Genomic DNA, 20,505 nt, shown 5'->3' with positions numbered 1-20,505 from the left:
AGCAGCCAGACCCCCCCCTGAGAGTGTGTCAGGCTCAGAGAGGGGGAGGAGCGCTGGAACCCACCGGAGAGATGAGACAGCGTCTCCCGGGAGGCCTGCAAGCCGTAGCCCATCTAGGGCAGGGGCCAGCCAAGCAGAGCTGCGGCGACTGGAGATCCAGCTGCGGATGAAGGAATTGGAAGTAGAGGACCGAGAGAGGGACCGCCAGGACCGAGAGAAGGAGCGCCAAGATCGAGAGAAGGACCGCCAGGACCGAGAGAGGCAGCGACAGCATGAGCTGGCCACGGCAGAGCGGAGAACCGGCAGGGCACCGGCTGCGCCAAGAGTGGATGGGCCCCAGGGTCCCGGGGCTGCCAGGCGCTTGGAGAGGCTCGTGGTGGCCCAATTGAAGGACGTGGGTGACATAGACGGGTTCCTCAGCTCCTTTGAGAGGGCCTGTGGACTGCAACGGGTTCCCCCAGCTGACTGGCTGCAGGAGCTCATCCCCGCACTGAACCAGGAGGCGGCCGGAGTGCTCAGTCAGCTGGAGGACCTACAGCCAGGGGATTACAACCGAGTCAAGGAGGCCCTGCTGCACAAGTTCGGGCTGACCCCCGAGATGTACAGGAAGAAGTTCCGGGGGGTACAGAAAGAGCCACGGGAGACCTATGTGGACCTGGCCTCCCGCCTGTCGCAATACTGCCGCAAGTGGGTGTCTGGAGTCGGAGCCCAGACCGCAGAGGAGCTGCTCAAGCTGGTCATGATGGAACAGTTCTATGAAGCGTGCCCACCCAAACTGAGGCTGTGGCTCAAGGACCGGAGACCAGAGAACCCCCAGGAGGCCGGGAGATTGGCGGATGAGTTCACGGAGAGCCGGTCCGGGTGTGAACGGGAGTCCCGGAGAGAAAGAGAATCGCGCAGAGACCGGTTCTCGGCGGAGCAACGGAGAGAGACACCTCCGAGGCGAGCCCCAGGGACCAGGACCAGTCATCGATACCCCAGAGAACCAGCCAGGCCCTGGACAGAGACAGCCCAAAGCCTAACTTGCCATCGCTGTGGGCAAAAAGGCCACAAGAGGGCTCAGTGCACCAGGTCCCAGGACCGGGGACTTTCCAGGGTTAACTGGCTGGGGCGGGAGGAAGGGCAGGCTGCCCCAGAGGCAGGGGCTGGCAGGCAAACCTCAGCTCAGAGTGGAGGGAAGGATGCTCAGTGCACCTCCCCTGGGAGGTCTGACCCTCGGGAGGCGGATTTCTCTGTGTACCGGGTGGGGGCAGGGTGGCCCCTGCGGAGCGAGTGCCTCATACCCCTGGAGGTGGATGGTAGGAAGGTGACGGGCTTCTGGGACACGGGGGCGGAGGTGACTCTGGCCCGATCCGACATAGTGGCCCCAGGGCGGATACTACCCCACACCCAGCTGACCCTGAAGGGCACAGATGGGTCCCCGTTTAAGGTGCCTGTAGCCCGGGTGCATCTGAAATGGGGGGCCAAGGAGGGCCTCAAGGAAGTGGGGGTGCACCCACACTTCCCCACCGAGGTGCTGATGGGGAATGACCTAGAGGAGTGGCCCCATGAATCCCAGCGGGCACTAGTCACTACCCGGAGCCAGAGCCAGCGGGGGGCTGACAACGTGGGTCCAGGGAAGGACTCCGGGCAGCGTCCTCAGGGTCCCATCCCAGTGGACACGGGGTCCAGCCAGGCTGGGACTCCGGACCTAGGCAAAGGTGGGGAACAGGTCCCGATCCCTGCCCCAGCAGCTGAATTCCAGGCTGAGGTGCAGGCAGACCCCTCCTTGCAGAGGCTGAGGGACCAGGCTGGCCTCCGTGCAGCTCAGCCCCAGGGGAGAGGTGGCCAGGAGAGATTCCTGCAGGAGCGTGGACTCCTGTTCCGGGAATGGCTTCCCCCCAGGAAGGTGAGGGCATGGAGGGTCGAGCGGCAGCTGGTCGTCCCCCGAAAGTATCGCCTCAAGCTGCTGTATTTGGCCCACGACGTCCCCGTTGGGGGCCACCGGGGGATCCGGCGCACGCGGCTGAGGCTGCTCCAGCACTTCTATTGGCCGGGAATCTTTACAGCCGTGCAGCGGTACTGCCGGTCCTGTGACTCCTGCCAGAGGGGCGGGAAGGCCCAAGACAGTAGGAAAGCGGCTTGGGGGTCTCTACCCCAGATAGACCCTCTGGGCTTGCTGAGAGAGTTATGGGAGGGGAAGACCCCCCTGGATGGAGCATCGGGGATGGAAGCCGCCCTGGCTGTCCAGAGAAGGCTCACTGGGCTCATGGCCCCGGCCCGAGAGACCCTGGCCAGAGATCAAGGCCAGCGGAAGGGTGGGTGTGACCCCCGAGGACAGGCCTGGGCCAGTCACCCTGGAGCGGGGCAGCGAGTGGACAGAGGGAAGCCAGCTCATGTGGGGCCTCGCCACAGCCGGCCTGAGTCAAGGGGAGCACCCATGTCCCCGGGGCGGGTTCCCACGCAGAGGACCCGAACTTCCCTAGGTCACGAGCGGAGTGACCCTGCTCAGTTCGCTCTCGGAGGGGGGAGAACTGTGACGTAGTGGGGGTACCTGGCTGGTTTCTATGCTGCTGGCTCTGGGGGAACCCCCACTGGCTGCCGTGGGTACCACGACCCAGCAAAACAGGATGAGTCACTATGCAAACCAGTGGCCAGACACCCCCCATGGAGAGGAACAAAGGAAGGTGGATGCTGCCCTGGCTGGGGGGCAGGGCTGGAAGTTAGTTAGTTGGTTGCTGGCTGTCTGAGAGCATGGAGGAGACAGCCTAGGGAAAGGGGCTGGAGTTTAGGGGCCCAGTCTCCCCCATCTCAAGGGGGCCTGAGGCATCCTAGCCCAGCTCTGTGACCAGATTACATCTGTGCTGTGCTGTAACCTGGAGAGGCAATAAACTTCCTCTATTCCACCGGCTGGTGCAGTCTGTTTGTGCCATTTCGGGGTGCAGGAGACGGGGGAACCCCATCGTGCCGTCACAGGGGGCGGGTGCAGGGGTTGGGGGCAGTTACCTGAAGTGCCTGTTGGGCGCTACATTGAGGTAGACAAAGCTGATGCTTCCCAGATGCCTGTTCCTCACGCAGCTCTCGGAGGCCTGGAGCCCAGGCAGGGCCTGCCAGACGCCCTGTGCTCCTCCCGCTGCCTGGGGGGCAGGCACAGGGGCCTCCGGGCCTGGGACTGGCAGGAACCTGTCGCGGAGATGCACTGGGTGAGAGCTCGGAACAGATGCCCCATGCTCCTTGTCCTGCGCGGTGACGGGGCTGGGGAGACACGTTCCCACCCTCGGGGCACCGTGCGGCCAGGACTGGAGAATTCACCTAGGTCTGCTGACCCCCCATGCTCCTTGTCCTGTGCGGTGACGGGGCTGGGGAGACACGTTCCCCACCCTCGGGGCACCGTGCGGCCAGGACTGGAGAATTCACCTAGGTCTGCTGACCCCCCACGCTCCTTGTCCTGCACGGTGACGGGGCCGGGGAGACACGTTCCCCACCCTCGGGGCACCGTGCGGCCAGGACTGGAGAATTCACCTAGGTCTGCTGACCCCCCACGCTCCTTGTCCTGCACGGTGACGGGGCCGGGGAGACACGTTCCCCACCCTCGGGGCACCGTGCGGCCAGGACTGGAGAATTCACCTAGGTCTGCTGACCCCCCACGCTCCTTGTCCTGCACGGTGACGGGGCCGGGGAGACACGTTCCCCACCCTCGGGGCACCGTGCGGCCAGGACTGGAGAATTCACCTAGGTCTGCTGACCCCCCACGCTCCTTGTCCTGTGCGGTGACGGGGCCGGGGAGACACGTTCCCACCCTCGGGGCACCGTGCGGCCAGGACTGGAGAATTCACCTAGGTCTGCTGACCCCCCATGCTCCTTGTCCTGCACGGTGACGGGGCCGGGGAGACACGTTCCCCACCCTCGGGGCACCGTGCGGCCAGGACTGGAGAATTCACCTAGGTCTGCTGACCCCCCACGCTCCTTGTCCTGCGCGGTGACGGGGCTGGGGAGACACGTTCCCCACCCTCGGGGCACCGTGCGGCCAGGACTGGAGAATTCACCTAGGTCTGCTGACCCCCCACGCTCCTTGTCCTGCGCGGTGACGGGGCTGGGGAGACACGTTCCCCACCCTCGGGGCACCGTGCGGCCAGGACTGGAGAATTCACCTAGGTCTGCTGACCCCCCACGCTCCTTGTCCTGCACGGTGACAGGGCCGGGGAGACACGTTCCCCACCCTCGGGGCACCGTGCGGCCAGGACTGGAGAATTCACCTAGGTCTGCTGACCCTCCACGCTCCTTGTCCTGCGCGGTGACGGGGCCGGGGAGACACGTTCCCCACCCTCGGGGCACCGTGCGGCCAGGACTGGAGAATTCACCTAGGTCTGCTGACCCCCCACGCTCCTTGTCCTGCACGGTGACGGGGCCGGGGAGACACGTTCCCCACCCTCGGGGCACCGTGCGGCCAGGACTGGAGAATTCACCTAGGTCTGCTGACCCCCCACGCTCCTTGTCCTGCACGGTGACGGGGCCGGGGAGACACGTTCCCCACCCTCGGGGCACCGTGCGGCCAGGACTGGAGAATTCACCTAGGTCTGCTGACCCCCCACGCTCCTTGTCCTGCACGGTGACGGGGCCGGGGAGACACGTTCCCCACCCTCGGGGCACCGTGCGGCCAGGACTGGAGAATTCACCTAGGTCTGCTGACCCTCCACGCTCCTTGTCCTGCGCGGTGACGGGGCCGGGGAGACACGTTCCCCACCCTCGGGGCACCGTGCGGCCAGGACTGGAGAATTCACCTAGGTCTGCTGACCCCCCACGCTCCTTGTCCTGCGCGGTGACGGGGCCGGGGAGACACGTTCCCCACCCTCGGGGCACCGTGCGGCCAGGACTGGAGAATTCACCTAGGTCTGCTGACCCCCCACGCTCCTTGTCCTGCGCGGTGACGGGGCTGGGGAGACACGTTCCCCACCCTCGGGGCACCGTGCGGCCAGGACTGGAGAATTCACCTAGGTCTGCTGACCCCCCACGCTCCTTGTCCTGCGCGGTGACGGGGCCGGGGAGACACGTTCCCCACCCTCGGGGCACCGTGCGGCCAGGACTGGAGAATTCACCTAGGTCTGCTGACCCCCCACGCTCCTTGTCCTGCGCGGTGACGGGGCCGGGGAGACACGTTCCCCACCCTCGGGGCACCGTGCGGCCAGGACTGGAGAATTCACCTAGGTCTGCTGACCCCCCACGCTCCTTGTCCTGCGCGGTGACGGGGCCGGGGAGACACGTTCCCCACCCTCGGGGCACCGTGCGGCCAGGACTGGAGAATTCACCTAGGTCTGCTGACCCCCCACGCTCCTTGTCCTGCGCGGTGACGGGGCCGGGGAGACACGTTCCCCACCCTCGGGGCACCGTGCGGCCAGGACTGGAGAATTCACCTAGGTCTGCTGACCCCCCACGCTCCTTGTCCTGCACGGTGACGGGGCCGGGGAGACACGTTCCCCACCCTCGGGGCACCGTGCGGCCAGGACTGGAGAATTCACCTAGGTCTGCTGACCCCCCACGCTCCTTGTCCTGTGCGGTGACGGGGCCGGGGAGACACGTTCCCCACCCTCGGGGCACCGTGCGGCCAGGACTGGAGAATTCACCTAGGTCTGCTGACCCCCCACGCTCCTTGTCCTGCGCGGTGACGGGGCCGGGGAGACACGTTCCCCACCCTCGGGGCACCGTGCGGCCAGGACTGGAGAATTCACCTAGGTCTGCTGACCCCCCACGCTCCTTGTCCTGCACGGTGACAGGGCCGGGGAGACACGTTCCCCACCCTCGGGGCACCGTGCGGCCAGGACTGGAGAATTCACCTAGGTCTGCTGACCCCCCACGCTCCTTGTCCTGTGCGGTGACGGGGCCGAGGAGACACGTTCCCCACCCTCGGGGCACCGTGCGGCCAGGACTGGAGAATTCACCTAGGTCTGCTGACCCCCCACGCTCCTTGTCCTGTGCGGTGACGGGGCCGGGGAGACACGTTCCCCACCCTCGGGGCACCGTGCGGCCAGGACTGGAGAATTCACCTAGGTCTGCTGACCCCCCACGCTCCTTGTCCTGTGCGGTGACGGGGCCGGGGAGACACGTTCCCCACCCTCGGGGCACCGTGCGGCCAGGACTGGAGAATTCACCTAGGTCTGCTGACCCCCCACGCTCCCGAGCAAGCCCCCGCCCCAGAGCTGCCAACAGACGCAAGGAGTCCTGGCTCAGCGTCTCCACTCCCGTCCCAATGAAGTCAGTGTGCAGCCCAGCGGCTCGGAGCAGGGGAGCGTGGGGCAGGCCTGCTCCTGGGGAGCCCTTACCTCGGCTCGGCACAGCCATACTGTACAGACACCTCTGTACCCAGGGCGAGGGCCATGAGGCCCAGGCTGCTTTTCCACTGGGTCTCCTCCTGAGCCAGCTCCACACCCACCAGACCCACACAGGGCAGCAGCTCCTGCAAAGACACTGGGCCTGGCTGGCCCATGGCTGCTGATTCTTCTACCTGCTGCTCTAGCACAAACGGGCAGGGCTGGCCCGCGAAGGCTGGCTCTGAGCCACCAGGGAGTGGCATGGCCAGGGGCCCTGACCCTCCGCAGCCCGTGGCGAGTGGATGGGCCCAGGGGAAGGCCTGGCCCATGGCTCCCAGGACATCCAGGTCAGAGACAAGAGCCTGACTGCGGCGGTACAGGGAACACAGGCTCGCCAGGTAGGGCCGCAGCTCTTCCCGGCCACGCAGCTGCTCCTTGAGGGGGCTGAGGAGCCGCAGGGCATCCAGCAGGTCCAGCCAGGCACCGCGGGTGCGCCTCTGCAGCACCCTCGCAAACACAGCCATCAGCTCAGCCACGAGCAGGTCCAAGTGCTGGGGGGCAGGTCTCCCCGTCTCTTGGAGCTGGGCAGCCAGGTGCTGGCGGATGCGCCACGCCCAGCCCCGCTCCATGGGCTGGCAGCTCCCAGGCTCTCGGCCACCTGCAAAGGGACTGAGTCAGCAAAGCAGGGCTGGGAAAGTGAGTAACTCCTCAGCCCGAGGCCCCCGCTGCCTGGGCTGAGCGTCCCATTCCCCCCACGTGCGTGACCCTGGATGTTCCCAGCTTCAGCACAACCCTGGGCTCCGCTTTGCAGTGGGGGAGAGAGTGACGCTGACAAAAGGCAAGCGGCGTGCCTGGTGTGCGGCCAGCACCGCACCCGAGCACAGTGCAGCTCGACCCCTTGCACACAGCTGACAAAAGGCAAGCGGCGTGCCTGGTGTGCGGCCAGCACCCCACCCGAGCACAGTGCAGCTCGACCCCTTGCACACAGCTGACAAAAGGCAAGCGGCGTGCCTGGTGTGCGGCCAGCACCGCACCCGAGCACAGTGCGGCTCGACCCCTTGCACACAGCTGACAAAAGGCAAGCGGCGTGCCTGGTGTGTGGACAGCACCACACCCGAGCACAGTGCGGCTCGACCCCTTGCACACAGCTGACAAAAGGCAAGCGGCGTGCCTGGTGTGTGGACAGCACCACACCCGAGCACAGTGCGGCTCGACCCCTTGCACACAGCTGACAAAAGGCAAGCGGCGTGCCTGGTGTGCAGACAGCACCACACCCGAGCACAGTGCGGCTCGACCCCTTGCACACAGCTGACAAAAGGCAAGCGGCGTGCCTGGCGTGCAGACAGCACCACACCCGAGCACAGTGCGGCTCGACCCCTTGCACACAGCTGACAAAAGGCAAGCGGCGTGCCTGGTGCGCGGCCAGCACCACACCCGAGCACAGTGCGGCTCGACCCCTTGCACACAGCTGACAAAAGGCAAGCGGCGTGCCTGGCGTGTGGACAGCACCGCACCCGAGCACAGTGCAGCTCGACCCCTTGCACACAGCTGACAAAAGGCAAGCGGCGTGCCTGGTGTGCGGACAGCACCACACCCGAGCACAGTGCGGCTCGACCCCTTGCACACAGCTGACAAAAGGCAAGCGGCGTGCCTGGCGTGCGGACAGCACCACACCCGAGCACAGTGCGGCTCGACCCCTTGCACACAGCTGACAAAAGGCAAGCGGCGTGCCTGGTGTGTGGACAGCACCACACCCGAGCACAGTGCGGCTCGACCCCTTGCACACAGCTGACAAAAGGCAAGCGGCGTGCCTGGTGTGCAGACAGCACCGCACCCGAGCACAGTGCGGCTCGACCCCTTGCACACAGCTGACAAAAGGCAAGCGGCGTGCCTGGTGTGCGGCCAGCACCGCATCCGAGCACAGTGCGGCTCGACCCCTTGCACACAGCTGACAAAAGGCAAGCGGCGTGCCTGGTGTGCGGCCAGCACCGCACCCGAGCACAGTGCGGCTCGACCCCTTGCACACAGCTGACAAAAGGCAAGCGGCGTGCCTGGTGTGCGGCCAGCACCGCACCCGAGCACAGTGCGGCTCGACCCCTTGCACACAGCTGACAAAAGGCAAGCGGCGTGCCTGGTGTGCGGCCAGCACCACACCCGGGCACAGTGCGGCTCGACCCCTTGCACACAGCTGACAAAAGGCAAGCGGCGTGCCTGGTGTGCGGCCAGCACCACACCCGAGCACAGTGCGGCTCGACCCCTTGCACACAGCTGACAAAAGGCAAGCGGCGTGCCTGGTGTGCGGCCAGCACCACACCCGAGCACAGTGCGGCTCGACCCCTTGCACACAGCTGACAAAAGGCAAGCGGCGTGCCTGGTGTGCGGACAGCACCACACCCGAGCACAGTGCGGCTCGACCCCTTGCACACAGCTGACAAAAGGCAAGCGGCGTGCCTGGCGTGCAGACAGCACCACACCCGAGCACAGTGCGGCTCGACCCCTTGCACACAGCTGACAAAAGGCAAGCGGCGTGCCTGGTGTGCGGCGAGCACCACACCCGAGCACAGTGCGGCTCGACCCCTTGCACACAGCTGACAAAAGGCAAGCGGCGTGCCTGGCGTGCGGCCAGCACCACACCCGAGCACAGTGCGGCTCGACCCCTTGCACACAGCTGACAAAAGGCAAGCGGCGTGCCTGGTGTGCGGACAGCACCGCACCCGAGCACAGTGCGGCTCGACCCCTTGCACACAGCTGACAAAAGGCAAGCGGCGTGCCTGGTGTGCAGACAGCACCGCACCCGAGCACAGTGCGGCTCGACCCCTTGCACACAGCTGACAAAAGGCAAGCGGCGTGCCTGGTGTGCGGCCAGCACCGCACCCGAGCACAGTGCGGCTCGACCCCTTGCACACAGCTGACAAAAGGCAAGCGGCGTGCCTGGTGTGCGGCCAGCACCGCACCCGAGCACAGTGCGGCTCGACCCCTTGCACACAGCTGACAAAAGGCAAGCGGCGTGCCTGGTGTGCGGCCAGCACCGCACCCGAGCACAGTGCGGCTCGACCCCTTGCACACAGCTGACAAAAGGCAAGCGGCGTGCCTGGTGTGCGGCCAGCACCACACCCGGGCACAGTGCGGCTCGACCCCTTGCACACAGCTGACAAAAGGCAAGCGGCGTGCCTGGCGTGCAGACAGCACCACACCCGAGCACAGTGCGGCTCGACCCCTTGCACACAGCTGACAAAAGGCAAGCGGCGTGCCTGGTGTGCGGCGAGCACCACACCCGAGCACAGTGCGGCTCGACCCCTTGCACACAGCTGACAAAAGGCAAGCGGCGTGCCTGGCGTGCGGCCAGCACCACACCCGAGCACAGTGCGGCTCGACCCCTTGCACACAGCTGACAAAAGGCAAGCGGCGTGCCTGGTGTGCGGACAGCACCGCACCCGAGCACAGTGCGGCTCGACCCCTTGCACACAGCTGACAAAAGGCAAGCGGCGTGCCTGGTGTGCGGACAGCACCGCACCCGAGCACAGTGCGGCTCGACCCCTTGCACACAGCTGACAAAAGGCAAGCGGCGTGCCTGGTGTGCGGACAGCACCACACCCGAGCACAGTGCGGCTCGACCCCTTGCACACAGCTGACAAAAGGCAAGCGGCGTGCCTGGCGTGCAGACAGCACCACAACCGAGCACAGTGCGGCTCGACCCCTTGCACACAGCTGACAAAAGGCAAGCGGCGTGCCTGGCGTGCAGACAGCACCACACCCGAGCACAGTGCGGTTCGACCCCTTGCACACAGCTGACAAAAGGCAAGCGGCGTGCCTGGCGCGCAGACAGCACCACACCCGAGCACAGTGCGGCTCGACCCCTTGCACACAGCTGACAAAAGGCAAGCGGCGTGCCTGGCGCGCGGACAGCACCGCACCCGAGCACAGTGCGGCTCGACCCCTTGCACACAGCTGACAAAAGGCAAGCGGCGTGCCTGGTGCGCGGCCAGCACCACACCCGAGCACAGTGCGGCTCGACCCCTTGCACACAGCTGACAAAAGGCAAGCGGCGTGCCTGGTGTGCGGACAGCACCGCACCCGAGCACAGTGCGGCTCGACCCCTTGCACACAGCTGACAAAAGGCAAGCGGCGTGCCTGGTGTGCGGACAGCACCGCACCCGAGCACAGTGCGGCTCGACCCCTTGCACACAGCTGACAAAAGGCAAGCGGCGTGCCTGGCGTGCGGCCAGCACCACACCCGAGCACAGTGCGGCTCGACCCCTTGCACACAGCTGACAAAAGGCAAGCGGCGTGCCTGGTGTGCGGACAGCACCGCACCCGAGCACAGTGCGGCTCGACCCCTTGCACACAGCTGACAAAAGGCAAGCGGCGTGCCTGGTGTGCGGACAGCACCACACCCGAGCACAGTGCGGCTCGACCCCTTGCACACAGCTGACAAAAGGCAAGCGGCGTGCCTGGTGTGCGGACAGCACCACACCCGAGCACAGTGCGGCTCGACCCCTTGCACACAGCTGACAAAAGGCAAGCGGCGTGCCTGGTGTGCAGACAGCACCACACCCGAGCACAGTGCGGCTCGACCCCTTGCACACAGCTGACAAAAGGCAAGCGGCGTGCCTGGCGTGCAGACAGCACCACACCCGAGCACAGTGCGGCTCGACCCCTTGCACACAGCTGACAAAAGGCAAGCGGCGTGCCTGGCGCGCGGACAGCACCACACCCGAGCACAGTGCGGCTCGACCCCTTGCACACAGCTGACAAAAGGCAAGCGGCGTGCCTGGTGTGCGGACAGCACCGCACCCGAGCACAGTGCGGCTCGACCCCTTGCACACAGCTGACAAAAGGCAAGCGGCGTGCCTGGTGTGCAGACAGCACCACAGCCGAGCACAGTGCGGCTCGACCCCTTGCACACAGCTGACAAAAGGCAAGCGGCGTGCCTGGTGTGCGGACAGCACCACACCCGAGCACAGTGCGGCTCGACCCCTTGCCAAGCTAGGGCTGCCTCGGAGATGCGCCACATCGGGGAACGGCAGTGCTCACTCTGGCTGTACGTGAGGGTTCCTGTCCACTCTCATGTGGGCAAAGCAAAAATGAGCTACTGCCTCTAAATGGAACGTCTGCCCCCACCCCGAGGGCAACCCTGGGACTGGCCCGGGACTCCCTGGCTGTGGCAGCAGGCTCCTTACCTGGGGCAGGAGCAGGGAGCATGTCGAGCAGGGGCAGGGAAGGCTGCATGCTATCTCCGGGCAGCGCACACCAACCTGCTAAGGACAACGGCCAGGTCAGTGTCATTGGGCTGGGCAGGGCGGGACTGCAGGCAGGCAGGGAGGAGAGGGGAGACCCTGCCGATGACCACAAGAATCCGCAGGGCCTGCCTGGCACAGCCCACACAACCACTGCTGCCAGGAAGCCATGCAGAGCCCTGGAGAGCAGGCAGCACGTCCTGTAATGAGCACCAGCACCCTGTGAGCACCTGCTTTAACCCTCCGGTGGGCCCGGACTCCAGACCTCGCCTGGTCTCCCGTTCTCCAGTGTCTGATTCCAGGCTGGTCCTAACTGTCCACAGACCCCCGCTCGGCACTACTCCTACTCTCCCGCCTCCAGAGCCTGGCAAGCCCCGAGCCTGCCTCCAGAGCCCCACCTAGCCCCGAGCCTGCCTCCAGAACTCTGCCCACCTGCCTCCAGAGCTCCGGTACTGCACTACTTCTACTCTCCCGCCTCCAGAGCCTGGCAAGCCCCGAGCCTGCCTCCAGAGCCCCACCTAGCCCCGAGCCTGCCTCCAGAACTCTGCCCACCTGCCTCCAGAGCTCCGGTACTGCACTACTTCTACTCTCCCGCCTCCAGAGCCTGGCAAGCCCCGAGCCTGCCTCCAGAGCCCCACCTAGCCCCGAGCCTGCCTCCAGAGCCCCACCTAGCCCCGAGCCTGCCTCCAGAGCCCCACCTAGCCCCGAGCCTGCCTCCAGAGCCCCACCTAGCCCCGAGCCTGCCTCCAGAGCTCTGCCCACCTGCCTCCAGAGCTCCGGTACTGCACTAGCTCTGCTCTCCCGCCTCCAGAGCCCCACCTAGCCCCGAGCCTGCCTCCAGAAACCATGCCCGGTACTATCTGCTCTCCTGCCTCCAGACCCCGAGCCCCAGGCCTGCCCCAGAGCCCTGCCTTGAACTAGCTGTGCTTTCCGGCCAGAGGTGAACGTAAGATAGAGCAAGAGCCTGCAGAAGGAGGCAGAGGAAGGGAGCTGCAGGCCAGAGGGACCCAGGTGCCGCCACCACATTTCCCGGCAGCAGAGACTCAGACGGCTGGCCTGCAGCTCGGGCAGAGCAGCAAACAGGGACAGCAGGGCAGGGACACAGCCACCGCCGCGAAAGGTAACCTGGCACCAACTGGGATTCCTCCGCCCCCCCAACCAAGCCCCTGCCCGGAGCCCCGCCCCCCCAACCAAGCCCCTGCCCGGGGCCCCGCCCCCCCCAACCAAGCCCCTGCCCGGAGCCCCGCCCCCCCCAACCAAGCCCCTGCCCGGGGCCCCGCCCCCCCCACCAAGCCCCTGCCCCGAGCCCCGCCCCCCCCACCAAGCCCCTGCCCCGAGCCCCGCCCCCCCCACCAAGCCCCTGCCCGGGGCCTCCGCCCCCCCCACCAAGCCCCTGCCCGGAGCCTCCGCCCCCCCAACCAAGCCCCTGCCCGGAGCCCCGCCCCCCCAACCAAGCCCCTGCCCGGAGCCTCCGCCCCGCCCCCCCAACCAAGCCCCTGCCCGGAGCCCCGCCCCCCCAACCAAGCCCCTGCCCGGGGCCCCTGCCCCCCCAACCAAGCCCCTGCCCCGAGCCTCCGCCCCCCCCCCCCAACCAAGCCCCTGCCCGGAGCCTCCGCCCCCCCCCCCCCCAACCAAGCCCCTGCCCGGAGCCCCGCCCCCACCCACCAAGCCCCTGCCTGGAGCCCCGCCCCGCCCACACCCACCAAGCCCCTGCCTGGAGCCCCCGCCCCTGCCCCTGCCCGGAGCCTCCGCCCCGCCCCCCCCAACCAAGCCCCTGCCCGGAGCCCCGCCCCCCCCAACCAAGCCCCTGCCCGGAGCCCCGCCCCCCCAACCAAGCCCCTGCCCGGAGCCTCCGCCCCGCCCCCCCAACCAAGCCCCTGCCTGGAGCCCCGCCCCCCCCCCCAACCAAGCCCCTGCCCGGAGCCCCGCCCCCCCAACCAAGCCCCTGCCCGGAGCCCCGCCCCCCCCAACCAAGCCCCTGCCCGGAGCCCCGCCCCCCCCCAACCAAGCCCCTGCCCGGAGCCCCGCCCCCCCAACCAAGCCCCTGCCCGGAGCCCCGCCCCCCCCCCAACCAAGCCCCTGCCCGGAGCCCCGCCCCCCCCCCAACCAAGCCCCTGCCCGGAGCCCCGCCCCCCCGAACCAAGCCCCTGCCCGGAGCCCCGCCCCACGCACCCCGGGTCGCTGGGGGGGGGGGGCGGCCTGTGGCGGGGGCGGGGCCCAGCGCGAGCCCGACCGACCGTTACCAGGGACGCGAACGCGGCGCTGCATTGGGCGGGAACCAGCAACGGCCGCGCTAGCCCCGCCCCTTCTTGCCCCGCAGCGCCCCCTCGCGGCCGGCCCAGCACATCGCTGAGCGTGACGGCCGGGGGCTGCAGCGCTGCTTGCCGCGTGCCTCAGTTTCCCCGCGGCCCGGCGGGGGGGGGGGGGCCGACTCGGGGCGGAGTGGCTCGGGCTGCCCGGGCGGAGGATACCGGGCCGGACTCTGGGCTGCCCGGTCTGAGCGAGGCTGGCTGGGGAGGAGAGCCCCGTGCGCACCCCGCCACGCCCAGAGCACAGCTGCACCCCTGGAGCGGACAGACCCGTCCCCGGGGAGGCTAAATGGAAACTGAGGCACGCACCGGCCCAGCACCTGGCACACAGGTCCCAGGCGCCGTGTACACTTGCACAAGAGCGCTTCCAGCACAGAGCGCCTGCACTGGCCTGTGCTTCTGCACAAGAGCATCCCTGCCAGTGCAGACGCTGTCTTGCCCAAGAAAGCTCCCATGGCCATTCTAACCATCCGCCTTTCTTGCACAAGAAATTCCTGTTGCCTGTCCCCACTGGCCTCTTGTGCAAGAACAGTTGCACAAGAGGGCTTATTCCTGAGCAGGAGCAGAGCTCTTGTGCGAGAAGCCCTGATTTTATACAGTAGAACGTCAGTTTACTTGCCCAAGAACACACGGCCAGTGTAGACAGGCAACAAGTTTTTGCACAAGAGCAGCCACTTTGGCACATGATTGCACCAGTGTAGATACAGGCCCAGTGACTGAAGCAACCGCAGTGCAGCACCAGGCCAGAGAAGAGCAAACCCAGCACAATGCCCACGGGGAGAAAGTGGCCATAGGGGGAAAGCTGGAGGGGTAGACCCAGCATGAAGTAAGGGGTAAGGGCAGCAGACCCAGTGTGGTGCCCACAGGGAAAAGCGGAAGGTGGGCCCAGCACGGTGCCTGGGGGGGAAGGGAAAAGGCAGGGGTGGGCCCAGAGCGGTGCCCCGGGGGGAAAGGTGGGAGATAGGCCCAGAGCAGTGCCTGGGGGGAAAGGGGGAACACGGCCAGCGCAGTGCCTGGGGGGGGGGGGGGAAGGCCCAGCATGGTGCCCAGGGGGAAAGGTGGGGGGGCGGGGCCATCGCGGTGCCCGAGGGGGGCAGGGCCAGGGCAGTGCCGGGGGGGGGGCAAGGTGGGGGGCAGGGCCAGGGCAGTGCCCGGGGGGGGGGGGGGGCAGGCCCATTGTGGTGCCCGCGGTAAGGGGGGGGTAGGCCCAGCACAGTGCTCGGGGGGGAAAGGCAGGGGGCAGGCCTGGCGTGGTGCCTGGGGGGAAAGCGAGGGGGGGCAGGCCCTGCGACATGTTAAAACGAGGCACTAGAGCTCGAATGGCAGGAGGCGAAGCAGGGTGTGTGGTTCAGAGCGCTGTGGACAGAAACAGGTCCAGGACCCTGTGCCGAAGTGGGGGGTTTAGTCAACTTGTTCTGTTGTGGGGCGTGTGCTTCGGCAGCAGCTCCCTCCCAAGAGCACTGGGCATGCCTCAGTTTCCCCGGGGCGGCCCTCAGGCCTGGATGGGATGGGAATTGGGGGTGTGACTTGCTGAGCCTTGGGGTAGGGGAGCTGGGCGATGCCCTTTAGAACCTCGGCCCATCGGGGGCTCAGGCCTGGGGACGCCTTTCCCCCCGGAAGGAGCAAGGGGCCTGTCAGGAGCCTGGCGGCCAGCTGAGGGGGGCTCACGGGGAGAGCCAGGCCCAGTTTTCTCACGGGGTAAGCGCCATTCTACATTGTGTTCCTGGCAAAGCCATGGACCACGCGTCCTCTGAATGGTTCTGCTCATATGCGGAATGCATTTTGTTGTGAGCACCGAGGCATGTGGAGATGTGCACCATGCATAGAAACCCCTGCTCCCCGCCATGGGCACTGTGCCAATCAGCTTGTGGCACGAACTTCTTGTGGGCAGCCGTCCACACGCTCGGCTTACTGGGAACAGCGGTCACAGCTGATCGGGAAGTCGGGTGGCCGGGTTCTACCTTGCCAGGAGCCCCGGCTGGGCGGCCTTGCTGCGGGGAGCACAAGGGATGGACGGAGGCCAGACTCGGGGAGGGCGAAGCTGTGGAAGTTTCTTGCCCAGAGGTCAGTGGGCTCAGAGAGAGGAGGGACCACCCCTAGTCCTGCTTGGCCTCTGCCAACTGGTTTGGAGCATCGTCCCTCCACCCCTCAAGATCTGCAGACAGCTTTGGGAGGAGCATGGGGCCCCGGGGCGGGCCCCTTGGGCGTCTGTGGCGGCGGTGAGCTGCCACTCACGCACGCAGGGACTCATGAGGACACTGGTTTATTGCAAAGCAGCAGCTGCAAGAAAGCCTGGCCTTGGGGCAGAGCGCCCAGCACAGGGCGGCTGCGGGGGCCAGAGACCCTCAGCAGGGCCCTGCCACCGGCGCACCCATGGCCTGGCCCAAGCAGCCGGAAGGCCCCACTGTTAGGTGGGCTGGCCCAGCCCCAGCGCTGCTGGCTGCTCCGTCTAGGGCACAGACCGGCCCAGAAGTGCCTGGAGAGGCAGTGCCCAGCTCTGATGCCCCCTGGGCTGTTCCTCACTCAGGCCACAGGCCAGGGAGCAGGGAATTAGCTGAGGGCTTGGGAGGTGCCTTCCGGAGCAACGGCAAGACTGGCAGCCACCTGCCGGCTAGGGGGCGTTTCAGTTCCAACGGCACTTGGGGCTGCCTGGCCGCTGGCGGCCTCGTAGTCCGAGATGCGACGCTGAACCAGGGAGGGCATGAGCTGCACGTAGGCCCCCATGAGGCGGTGGTTGGAGTGGACGAGCTTCCCAGCACAGCAGTCCAGACAGTTCTCCTGCTGGGACAAAGCAGATCACAGGGACCCAGCCCCACCAGGACCAGAGCCCATTCCTCCCCAAGGGCCCCTGCCACACAGCGGGCTGCCCATGGCCCGGATGAGCCAGCCTGCCAGCTGTGCGCCAGGAAGAGCTCCCCAACCCCGGTGCTGGGCCAGGGCTCACCTCTTCCCTGGTGAGTGCCCGGTAGTTCAGGTTGGAGACGCAGCGCAGGAAGCAGAGCTCCGTCATCCTGTTATAGACCAGCAGGAAATCCCGCAGCTGCAAGGAGAGCAAGGAGCTGGGTGCGACTGGCCTCCAGATCGCCCCCCCGTCCTCGCAGAGACCCCGCTTCCCCGTTGCGCAGCTGGACAGCCAGATGCCCTGCCCGACAGGGCCAAATGGCCCTGTGGACGGAGACTCGGCATAGAGTGGGCCCGTTCTCAGCAGGGCCCCGCAGAACCGGGCAGCCCCAGGTTACTGTACGCCTGTGCCGGATCCACCCCAGGGAACACACAGGCAGGGGGCACACCCCCTTGACCTGCCGGCACCCCACCGTACGCTCCCAGCGGCCCCCTCCATACACTCCCAGCGGCCCCCCGCACTGCCGGCACCCCCCTCCATACACTCCCAGCAGACCCCGCACTGCCGCCCCCCCTCCATACACTCCCAACGGCCCCCCCCTCCATACACTCCCAACGGCCCCCCCCTACACTCCCAGCGGACCCCCGCACTGCCGCCCCCCCTCCATACACTCCCAGCGCCCCCCTCCATACACTCCCGGCGGCCCCCGCACTGCCGCCCCCCCCCCATACACTCCCAACGGCCCCCCCTCCATACACTCCCAGCGGCCCCCCGCACTGCCGGCCCCCCCCTCCATACACTCCCAACGGCCCCCCCTCCATACACTCCCAACGGCCCCCCCGCACTCCCGGCGCCCCCCTCCATACACTCCCAGCGGCCCCCCACACTGCCGGCACCCCCCTCCATACACTCCCGGCGGCCCCCCTCCATACACTCCCGGCGGCCCCCCGCACTGCCGCCCCCCTCCATACACTCCCGGCGGCCCCCCCCTCCATACACTCCCGGCGGCCCCCGCACTGCCGCCCCCCCTCCATACACTCCCAACGGCCCCCCTCCATACACTCCCAACGGCCTCCCCTCCCTACACTCCCGGCGGACCCCGCACTGCCGCCCCCCCTCCATACACTCCCAGCAGCCCCCGCACTGCCGCCCCCCCTCCATACACTCCCAGCGCCCCCCCCTCCATGCACTGCTGGCACCCCCCTCCATACACTCCCAGCGCCCCCCCCGCACTGCCGGCGCCCCCCCTCCATACACTCCCAGCGCCCCCCCCGCACTGCCGGCGCCCCCCTCCATACACTCCCAGCGCCCCCCCCGCACTGCCGGCGCCCCCCTCCATACACTCCCAGCGCCCCCCCCGCACTGCCGGCGCCCCCCTCCATACACTCCCAGCGCCCCCCCCGCACTGCCGGCGCCCCCCTCCATACACTCCCAGCGCCCCCCCCGCACTGCCGGCGCCCCCCTCCATACACTCCCAGCGCCCCCCCCGCACTGCCGGCGCCCCCCTCCATACACTGCCGGCGGCCCCTACACTCCCGGCGGCCCCCCGCACTGCCGGCACCCCCCTCCATACACTCCCAGCGGCCCCCCGCACTGCCGGCCCCCTCCATACACTCCCAGCGCCCCCCCACACTGCTGGCCCCCCCCCGCACGCTCCCAGCCCCCTTTCCCGCACTGCCGCCCCCCCCTCCCTACACTCCCGGCGCCGCCCCCCCCCTCCCTACACTCCCGGCGCCGCCCCCCCCCCTACACTCCCGGCGGGCCCCCCCCCCTCCCTACACTCCCGGCGGGCCCCCCCCCCTCCCTACACTCCCGGCGGGCCCCCCCCCCCTACACTCCCGGCGCCTCCCCCCCTCCCTACACTCCCGGCGGGCCCCCCCCCTCCCTACACTCCCGGCGGGCCCCCCCCCCACTCCCGGCGCCTCCCGCCCCCTACACTCCCGGCGCCTCCCCCCCCTACACTCCCGCCCCCCCCCCCTCCCTACACTCCCGGCGCCTCCCCCCCCCCCACTCCCGGCGCCCCCGCTGGCCCTGGCCCCGCCCCCACGCACGTTGCGAAGCTGCTGTTGCTCCCCCGCAGGCTCCATGCCCAGCCCACGTGACCAGTCCTCCGCCCGACTCTGCTTGACCTCGCTCGCACTTCCGCCCTGCGTCTGACGTCACCCTCTGCCACGCTCAGAGGACACTTTTCTGCGCATCCATTGCGTCACTTCCGGTCGCCCTCCCTCTTGTTTCCGGGTCACGTGGCACTTCATGGCGTGAGTTCCTCTTTGGCGATGGTGTCAGTTCCGCCCGTCTCTTGCGCCGCTGCCCGGCTCCTGACGTGGCTTCCGGTCTGTTCCGGCCGAGGCGGATCCACGGCCGGAGCCTCCGGCGCCGGAGCAGGTGGGGGAGGGGCCGCGCCGGGGGTCGTGGACTGGGGCAGGGGTCCATGGGGGAGGGGCGAGGGAGGGGGTCCATGGAGCTGGGGAGGGGAGGAGCTGGGCAGGGGGAGGGGGTCCATGGGAGAGGGGCGAGGGAGGGGGTCCATGGAGCTGGGGAGGGGAGGGGGTCCATGGGAGAGGGGCGAGGGAGGGGGTCCATGGAGCTGGGGAGGGAGGAGGAGCTGGAGCTGGGGGCAGGGGAGGGGGTCCTTGGGAGAGGGGCGAGGGAGGGGGTCCATGGAGCTGGGGAGGGGGAGGAGCTGGGCAGGGGGCAGGGGAGGGGGTCCTTGGGAGAGGGGCGAGGGAGGGGGTCCATGGAGCTGGGGAGGGGAGGGGGTCCATGGAGCTGGGGAGGGGAGGGGGTCCATGGAGCTGGGGAGGGGAGGGGGTCCATGGAGCTGGGGAGGGGAGGGGGTCCATGGGAGAGGGGCGAGGGAGGGGGTCCGTGGAGCTGGGGTGGGGGAGGAGGGGGGCAGGGGAGGGGGTCCATGGGAGAGGGGCGAGGGAGGGGGTCCATGGAGCTGGGGAGGGGAGGGGGTCCATGGGAGAGGGGCGAGGGAGGGGGTCCATGGAGCTGGGCAGGGGAGGGGGTCCATGGGAGAGGGGCGAGGGAGGGGGTCCATGGAGCTGGGCAGGGGAGGGGGTCCATGGAGCTGGGCAGGGGAGGGGGTCCATGGGAGAGGGGCGAGGGAGGGGGTCCATGGAGCTGGGCAGGGGAGGGGGTCCATGGGAGAGGGGCGAGGGAGGGGGTCCATGGAGCTGGGGAGGGGAGGAGCTGGGCAGGGGGCAGGGGAGGGGGTCCTTGGGAGAGGGGCGAGGGAGGGGGTCCATGGAGCTGGGGAGGGGAGGGGGTCCATGGGAGAGGGGCGAGGGAGGGGGTCCATGGAGCTGGGGAGGGGAGGGGGTCCATGGGAGAGGGCTGAGGGAGGTGGTCCATGGAGCTGGGCAGGGGAGGGGGTCCATGGGAGAGGGGCGAGGGAGGGGGTCCATGGAGCTGGGGAGGGGGAGGAGCTGGGCAGGGGGGGGCAGGGGAGGGGGTCCTTGGGAGAGGGGCGAGGGAGGGGGTCCATGGAGCTGGGGAGGGGAGGGGGTCCATGGGAGAGGGGCGAGGGAGGGGGTCCATGGGAGAGGGGCGAGGGAGGGGGTCCGTGGAGCTGGGGTGGGGGAGGAGGGGGGCAGGGGAGGGGGTCCACGGGAGAGGGGCGAGGGAGGGGGTCCATGGAGCTGGGGCTGGGCAGCGGGCCTGGGGAGGGGGAGGGTCCCTCTCTTCTCTGCTGGGGGCTTTGCCGGGTGCCGCCCCGTGGGCACTTGTGGCTGGGGCTCCACAGGGCCCAGCTCAGGGGGCCCAGCAGGGTGGGACTGGGCCTGCCTGGCTTGGCGCGGGGTCCGTTTGGCCCTGGGTGGGCCTGT

General features: G+C 68.5%; 3 protein-coding genes across 8 annotated transcripts in view; 1 reads left to right on the top strand and 2 right to left on the bottom strand.

Annotated features, from left to right (window-relative positions):
- DNHD1 (dynein heavy chain domain 1) overlaps positions 1-12,719 on the bottom strand; it is a 274,296-nt gene extending 261,577 nt beyond the window's left edge. The window contains exons 1-3 of the mRNA XM_089775427.1: positions 11,465-12,719; positions 6,297-6,942; positions 2,986-3,162 (exon numbers count right to left, since the gene is read on the bottom strand). Of these exons, the coding sequence (XP_089631553.1) occupies positions 2,986-3,162; positions 6,297-6,942; positions 11,465-11,570 (929 nt within the window). The 5' untranslated portion in view covers positions 11,571-12,719. The remainder of the gene's footprint in view (positions 1-2,985; positions 3,163-6,296; positions 6,943-11,464) is intronic.
- Positions 12,720-16,077: 3,358 nt separating this feature from the next.
- On the bottom strand, positions 16,078-18,882 carry TIMM10B (translocase of inner mitochondrial membrane 10B). The gene is made up of 3 exons (XM_075918512.2): positions 18,724-18,882; positions 16,775-16,870; positions 16,078-16,608 (listed from the first exon to the last, which is right to left on the bottom strand). Exons 1-3 carry the CDS (start codon positions 18,757-18,759, stop codon positions 16,381-16,383), a joined length of 360 nt encoding a protein of 119 aa, XP_075774627.1. The 5' UTR covers positions 18,760-18,882; the 3' UTR covers positions 16,078-16,380.
- A 35-nt stretch (positions 18,883-18,917) lies between these two features.
- The window catches only part of ARFIP2 (ARF interacting protein 2), a 46,409-nt gene continuing 44,821 nt past the window's right edge, over positions 18,918-20,505 (top strand). For 2 of the 6 annotated variants that reach the window (XM_089775866.1, XM_089775863.1), the window contains exon 1: positions 18,948-19,057. The gene's annotated coding sequence lies outside the window, so the exon portion shown is untranslated. Of the gene's footprint in view, positions 19,058-20,505 lie in introns of all 6 variants that reach the window. The other 4 variants (XM_089775864.1, XM_089775865.1, XM_089775862.1 and 1 more) reach the window with 4 other exon arrangements.

Source organism: Pelodiscus sinensis, chromosome 1 (genome assembly GCF_052426305.1).
Source record: "Pelodiscus sinensis isolate ZL-2025 chromosome 1, ASM5242630v1, whole genome shotgun sequence".
Lineage (NCBI taxonomy): Eukaryota > Metazoa > Chordata > Testudines > Trionychidae > Pelodiscus > Pelodiscus sinensis.
The sequence above is the reverse complement of the archived record's forward strand: the minus strand, read 5'-3'. Positions and strand labels throughout refer to the sequence as shown.